Source organism: Colossoma macropomum, unplaced genomic scaffold (assembly GCF_904425465.1).
Source record: "Colossoma macropomum unplaced genomic scaffold, Colossoma_macropomum, whole genome shotgun sequence".
Lineage (NCBI taxonomy): Eukaryota > Metazoa > Chordata > Actinopteri > Characiformes > Serrasalmidae > Colossoma > Colossoma macropomum.
In genome coordinates, this window is record NW_023494789.1 from 11898247 (window position 1) to 11906366 (window position 8120).

The following is an 8120-nucleotide window of genomic DNA, read 5'->3' on the forward strand; positions in this document are numbered from 1 at the left end:
TCAGACTCCAATCATGCCATGTTTATGATTCATTGCAAGGGGCTGAAGAGAAATGATGAAATAATGGTGTTGAATAATACATCGTTACATAACCGTACAACTGTCAGGCAACAAGTCCAGCTTCAAGAGTTTCGACAGTCCACAAAGGAGCATCTTGTTATTTCTGTACTGGTTTGTACAGTCTTTAGAGTGTCAACACTCACAATGTAAGTGCATAAGTTAAAAACTATGCCACACTTTTCACTTCAAGTAGAAGTTTCTCTTTTATGCTTATCCAGGCTCAGCTTACTGTACTAAACCCCTCACATTGACTTGAACATCCTAAAACAAACTGCAAAAAGGTCTTAGATTAGCATAAAAGAGCAACTTCTACTGCCAGCGGAAGTTTCTTCCAAAGGCGTCTGGTTGGGTCACAGTGTTGTTCAGAGTTAAGGGCAGTGTTCAGGTTGCAGTTGGACTATTGTTGGGACACTCTCTCCCACTCTCCCTGCTCCGTCCGCTGGAAACGCTGGGGCTGGCCTCCAGGGAACAGGTTGTCTGCGCTGGGGTGGTCCAGCAGGAACTGGATGGTGGACTTGATGTGTTGGACAAAGTGAGGTGGCTCAGCATAAGGAGATGTAGAAAGGTACTGGTGGGACAGGATGGGGCGAGAGATACACATCAAGCAAAGGTCACGCTTTAAGTCGGATAAAGCATAATCAATTTACATCAAGCTCGACTTCTGTTATTGCAGTGATGCTCATTTCTGGAATTTAGCACAGCATATCAATTAATAAGGTACTAAGTTTCTTTTGGTGAAAATGAACTGAACTATAACAAACAATACACACATTCTAAAGTACCTAAATGGGAGAAATAAACTATGAAGTCTTTAGAAAGACTTAGTCAAAAATATATATAAACACAATATGGCAAAAAAATATGTAAACAGACTTGTCAATCAGGCTTTGTTTCTTACAGTAAGTGAGAGCAATAAGAGTATTTAAAATATCTATTAGTAATATGCAAATTGACAACTAATCATTGATGATTCACTGAGAAGGTACAATTTAAGCAACATTATTTTAAGTAATCAAGTTTCAGTGAGTAATTGTGACAACCCTAGAAATCAACAACCTGCAGCTGGGTTTCCCTGTGTAATTACAGCATGGATGTAATTCAGTTACCTGCAAGATAGTATCATCATTTTGAGCCAGCCAGAAGGCAATGTCCCTGTTAGGTGCCCACCTGCATGGTCCAATCGTTACCTGTTCTTTAGTGGAGTCATATACCCCAGCCATCTGTTAGAAAAAAAATAAATATTGTTTTTATTTGAAGGAATATTCAATTTTTTCACTCTTCCTTTTAGTATTGTGTATGTATATTTTTAAAGTTTTTATTTTATTTTTATACTCTTGAAAGGCATATTGTAAAAAAAATGTATTACTATTATTTATTCATAAAAACCTACTATACAAAAACATAATAAATACTGGTAGTTCATATGTGTGAAATACCAGTTTATCCCAGTGTAATCTTTTCTATAGATCAACTCAAGCAACAGACAAAGCTCTGTAAAACCAAAACCATGTTTACAGTAATCCATCTGTGAGTGTAATCAGGTCCAGGTTTCAAATTTAACAGTAGCAGCCAGGCTTGGTCGGGTTTTAAAGTTGCTGGTACAGGTTAGGTTTCAACTTTGGTTTCAGCCATCGATGTACTGTTTCTTTGAAACTATATATATATATATATATATATATATATATATGTATGTGTGTGTGTGTGTGTGTGTGTGTGTGTGTGTACGATGAAATACTGACTTGCACTGTTTGTACATTGTGCTTATTTGTGGCATACCAGTATAACAGTTAAGACAAAACTCTTACCTGATGAATTTCAACGGGTGTACCACCCACAACTACTATGCGGTTTACTGTGCACTGACTGGTGTTGTTTACAGGCTCTCTATAATTGGTCTTATCTGTCTTTTTCAACCAGATTTTCAGTAGTGATAGTCCCCATTTATCATGCTTTCAGTCCATAATCAGTAAGCTAGACAACCATGGCACTTCTGACAGAGGTTTAGAGATGATTTTTCATAACAGATTACATAGTGCTGATATAGAACCAACACACCTCATTCCACATCATCACATTCATAAAGACATGAAAGACACAATCTGATACTGTACTGACATCATCTTTGTACCTGTCCACCTGTGAAGGTGCGTGCAGACCGCAAGTCCTCTGCAGGCCCTCTCTGTGGAAATGAGGCGGGGAATAGCTCACCTGTTTTTACATTCACACCTATGAAGCAAAGACAGTTTAACTGTACAACTGTGCATTACATATAATTGGTCAACAGGCTTAGTGCATGTTATACCATACCTATTCCATAAACAATCGGTCTGTGAATTCCATCAATGACAACATCATTCATATCTACAAAACAAAGAACAACAGTCAATCAATAGTTATACAAGGATGAAAAATCAAGGACATCTGTCATGAGGAAAAACAAAAAGTCATCAACCTACCAGTAATACAGCATGTTTCTAAGTGAATTTCTTCCTTCTGTTTCTGAAAGGCCACTGCAAAATGAAGCACACAGCGCTAAATAATGTGCCACAGAATTGTAGCCTAATTTCTATAAATAAACCATGACTTTGCACAACTTTGCATACCTAAAACATTAAGGCTGAGTTTATGGGACGTTCTGGAGTCATCGTCAAACCCCCCAACAAGATGAAGCTCTAACCTGAAACAAAGATTAATTCAGTATGGACTAATATCAGTGATTATATTTAAGAGGCCATTTCATGGTTAACTGAATATACATCCTTTACTTTAAATATAAATAAATTTGATGTTCCGTGTAAATATTGTTAAAACTTTCAAATTGTGCCATTCACTCTGCAGTCCATCTATGGAAACCGTGCAAAAACAGCACCTTTTGAACTTACAATTGTTAAAAAACAATTAATTTACATACATCCATGTTTTCAGCCTACAGAAGTTTAGCTCTGCCCATACACATTTACACTGAAGATTTAAGGAGACTTTCAGCCTGGACTACTTTTTTGAATGAGGCACCAATCAAAAGAAAGATCATTTACATCTATTCGTTTTAAAGACACAGTAATAAAAACAGTCTAAGAAAGAAGTAGAGGATAGTACACGAAAAAAAAGGTCATGTAAAAATTAATTATTACTGTTTTTGGTGTATAAAATCACACAAACCTCATAATTGGACCAGGGGAAAAAATGAAAATACTATAAAATGTAGGATATGGGTCCTTTAAGTACAACAGCCCCATATAGAAAGACATGTACACATGAACATACATATAGATAGACAGAAAGATAGAAAAATAAAAAGACAGATAGATAGATAGATAGACAGACAGACAGACAGACAGACAGGTAGACAGATAGACAGACAGATGTATTTACTGATTCCCAATTTGAGTAATACAATAACAGAAAAACCATGGAACATTATGCATATGATAAATAAATACAGTTACATGTACTACACATACGCCAAGACATCATTGCAGAAACATGAAAAAGTGCAAAAGACAACATTAACTGAATATGTGATCTCAAAAAAAAGCCAAAAATACACCTGCCTGCCATCTTTTGCAGGGTTGCTTAAGGATGTGACAGCATTTACAAGGAGAGGAACTTCAGTCAAAGTACTCGAACCATCACAGTGAGCCAGACAAGTCGCTCCACTGCCTTCAAGGAAATATGAGAAAAAATTCCTCCATAAACATAATGTTGTGCAGTACCTTTTAAAGGGCCATATCATGCGAAATTAAACTTTTCCTTGCTTTTTTTTTTTTTTTAAACAAAACCAAAAACAGATGTAGCATGTAAAAAAGTTTCAAAACGTACCATTCACATCCCATTTCATTTAGTTTGTACACTAATCTTAAAAAAACAGCCTGTTTTGAATTCACTGTTTTCATTACCAATGTAATTACCTACATCTGCCTATATCACACCTTTATTATTTAATGTACAGTAGTTTAGCCCTGCCAATTCCAGTTGGAGTTTTTAGGAGTGTTTTAGCCCTGTCCCCTTTTTGAATGAGGCACAATATGTGGCAGCCTACCAGAACAACGATTATTTACATAATTACAAAAACAGACTGTTTAATTAGGAATAAAATGAGGTGGGAAAATGGTCACATGAAAAATAAATAACTGTTTTCTAGTTCATAAACCCACAGAAACATTCCAAGTGGAAAAAATAAAAATACAAGAAAAATGTGGACTACAGGCCTTTTAATGCTCACTTGAAGAAAAAAAAAAACAACAGGAAAAAGGTGTCATGTTTACCTGTATGCCGCAATACCACCAGGTGACATGTAGTTGCATCCGCAGAGCCAATGATAGAGACAGAATCTGTGGGAAAGGCGGAATCATCTTTAGGGCAAGAGCATGGAGCTCCAGTAAGCAAAGGCAGGCAGCCACCTAGGTCCCCCCATGAGCCAAGGGCTGCATTACATTGATGACTTATGTTAAATAAATATATATATTGCTGTTGTCAGAACAAAACCCCATCTCTCACACTGTGTAAATTTCATGATGAATGGACCAAATGAAATGGCCCAAAATTAGAAAAAAATGTCTGGCTACACTGACTTACATAAAAAAAGTATTTTTTCCTCCTCCTGTAAAGTTCTTATTTTGGAGATGTGAGGTTTTGTTTTGACAGCAATATATATTTATATATGTGTATATATACACTTATTAATACATATATTAAACACACACACACACACACACACACACATATATATATATATATATATATATGGGTGTATACCATCAACATTGTAAAACATTGTAATTGCTATTTGCAATTGTAGTGATTATGTTCAAGAATGCCAATGCAGCCCCACCTTCTGGTCATACAATGTGCTATTCCATGTTATTACATTATGAAACAACTCCAGACGGGTATGAACAAGGTAATTGAGCGATAATCTACATTATAGAGAGAAGTTTCATAGGTTCATAGGTGTAGTCTTCTGGGTGTTGAGAGGGAAGATTGAAGTGCATTTGAGAAACGCAAAGGCAGGGAAAACAAAGAGCTGCACAGGTTCAGCAGACTGTACATATTGTTAGTATCGACATCTCCAGTGTTGGGGAGTTACACAAAAAATAAACTATTACAAGTTACTAATTACTCCTCTCAAAATGCAATGGGATTACATTAATTATGACTTACGAAAAAGTAATCTCATTACTCATGACTTCTACATTAGTCAGCATCAAACTATCTCACTATACTGGCACATATTTTTGCTTACTTCAAGCATTATTTCTTAAAACAATCAAAACCTGCTACAAACATTTAATTATAGTAAATAAAATATTTAAAACAACCTGAAAATGTCTAGAAATAACAACCTTTTAGTATCCTTACAATCATCTCAAAATGAGAAATACCAGATACATCCACTATTTAAGATGATTTCAGTTGCCAAGATATCATTTTTTGCAGTGCATGTGCATCCTGAGGGCCACCTTAAAGTCTTCTGCTCAGGGCCCCAGAATCACTAAACCCGCCCCGATCTTAAAGATCCAGTGATGAGACGCAGTTACTCACTGTCTGCCGGTGTAGTGGCCGCAAATTCTCTCTGCTGCACGTAAAGGAGGCACTTTGGGTCGACTGTCACAGGAGGTTTAGAGCGAAACTCTTTGGCATTTGCCTTTTAAATGAAACAGAACCACAGCGAGACACACGCGATTAGCTTAAACTGTCAAGCTGCACTTTACTGGTTTCTTTCTTTTTACTTTTTTTAGTACAAACAATAATGGCAATGCAGTGTGCAATTATTTAGATAAAGGAAACCGAGCGCAGTCAGCAAATTCAAGTACAAAAAATAACATTAATAAGCAAAATAAATAAATAAGTAAATAAAGGGGGTAGTATGGAAGAGACAACAACATCGAAATATATAACATAGAAAGATGGTGTTGTTTTTATATACTTTATTTTGTGCATAAAACATTTTGCCAACAATAACACAGCATCTATAAACATTTCACATCATTATCTGTGTCCTATGAAAGGCCTTCCGTATACAATATCATCAGACTTTGTAAACACACCAAAAATCTTTGGACATAACCAATCATGTGAATCATCCCAAAAGGTTGTACAGTATTTACAGGAAACAAATAAGTGTTCAGATTTTTCAAAAATTTCTTTACCAACGTTTTTAAATTAAATGAAACCTTTGTCTCAAAAATTCTTCAAGCTTCTTGAAATGATTTTCCGTAGCTTTTGGGGAGCCAGGAAAGTGAACGTAGAAGGAAAAAGAAGGTCTGGATTTCCAAAACACACATTTGGGTACAGCATCCTATTAAAACAGCACCAAAGAAAGTCACTGGAAAACTTAACTGAGGCTGAATTTGGCTGCTCGATTTTTCTCGTTCTACCTTAAAAGATGCAGCAGTTATATTCTGGCGCCTGTAACTGCTGCACCATTTAAGGTGGAACGGGAAAATTCGAAGAAGAAACTGACTTCAGCTCCGTAAAACGAGTATATCTCTGCGCAACCTGATGAGACGCTGTAATATAATGTAAAACTGTCCTTACCGTCAAATGTGGATATCTGGAGAATAATTCTGTCGTAGAGGTTAGGCGGTCGATTCGTTTGTTTTGAGTCAGGAGGGGCATTTTTTATCACGACTGAAGCTGAACATTGAAGTCATTAAGGTCATGAATTACAGAACTGAGCGCACCGTTAAAAATAATAGATATTCTTCATTATTATGATCTTGAGGTTCCTCACATTCAGGCTCTGCCCGTGAACGGGTGCACTTCCTGTGTTTGCCACGCCCTCTCGACAATGATTGGTTGCACCATCGGCAAGATGTTTTTTTATTTCTTTACTTTTTCTATAATATAGTAAAATAATAATTGCAGTAACACGAAAAATAATAACTGTGGGTTATAATCTAAAATAAAGATGAAGATAAAAAGTGCATGAGTCACTGCTCATTACTTAATGAAAAATAAGTTGTTATTAACAGTGTGTGATTATTTATTTTTATTAATGATAACGACTTCGATAACTGGAGTCGCGCCTTTTAAATGAACTCTAAAATTAACTGTCTATATGAAACGTGTTATCGTTTAGTGCAGCTTTACGCCGTTTTTGGAATTCCCGAACCGAAACTGTGCGGATTTCTGCTGCCCTCGTGCTCAGTCGCGGCAGCGCTGCGTAAGAACTCCACGTCAGAATTCCAACAGCTGCACTGCGCAGAACCCGGCCGTGGTGCGCTAACATGCGTCCTCCCGCACATCTTGCACCCCGTCAGTTTCCTGTTGAGTAGCCGGTGCTGTCAATCAACTCCTGTGGGCGAGATGACCACCTAGTTAGATGTTTTCCTGCCTGATTTGTTGTGTATTCATAGATTAATGTAAATATAACTTGTACAGTCATTTGAGGTGCATGATGTAAAATTTTGCTTACAGATAATATATTTCGTAATATGTCGTATAGATTAACAAGTACTTCACTAGCATTTTCGGGAAATCTGCTCCAGGCCGGACGAGCCAAATAATTATTTTTATACTGGTTGTATGTTTGTTTGTTATATATAAATTCAACTGAATTCAAGTTAAATATAACTGCGTTTTTCTAAATATTATGTCGAAGACTCTACACCAAAATATGGTTCTTCAAGGGGTTTGTAGTAAAAGAAATGTAGGACCGATTGCATTTAATTGTTTCTTTGCATGGCGAAATGGTTCTTCAGAATGATGGAGAAACTTGGTTCTTTGTAGCACCAAAAGGGTTCGTCACATATTACAAGCTTAGTGCCGTAACAACAGAAGATCCATTTCTGGTGCTATATAGAACCATTTTCAAAAAGGTTATACATAGAACAATATACCACACATCCTCCATCACCGTGAAAAGAACTTTTTAAGCATGAAATGGCTCTACGTATATTTAAAATACTAGACAAACTCTGAAGAACTATTTTTTTAAGAGTTTAGCGAAGTGGCATGATGTTAAATCAGATCAGGCGGACATAAGGTCGCTACCAAAAGGTCCTTGGGGTGCAGAACGTGCCAGGGTGCACGATACGGCGCCACACTGGAAGCGGGTG

General features: G+C 36.7%; 1 protein-coding gene across 1 annotated transcript; it reads right to left on the bottom strand.

Moving 5' to 3' along the window:
• On the bottom strand, positions 1 to 6839 carry ntan1 (N-terminal asparagine amidase). The gene is made up of 10 exons (XM_036570106.1): positions 6598 to 6839; positions 5602 to 5704; positions 4326 to 4391; positions 3612 to 3720; positions 2664 to 2737; positions 2517 to 2570; positions 2368 to 2421; positions 2189 to 2286; positions 1167 to 1280; positions 1 to 628 (listed from the first exon to the last, which is right to left on the bottom strand). The coding sequence occupies exons 1-10, from the start codon at positions 6676 to 6678 to the stop codon at positions 458 to 460; spliced, it is 924 nt and encodes a 307-aa protein (XP_036425999.1). The 5' UTR covers positions 6679 to 6839; the 3' UTR covers positions 1 to 457.
• Positions 6840 to 8120: the final 1281 nt, after the last annotated feature.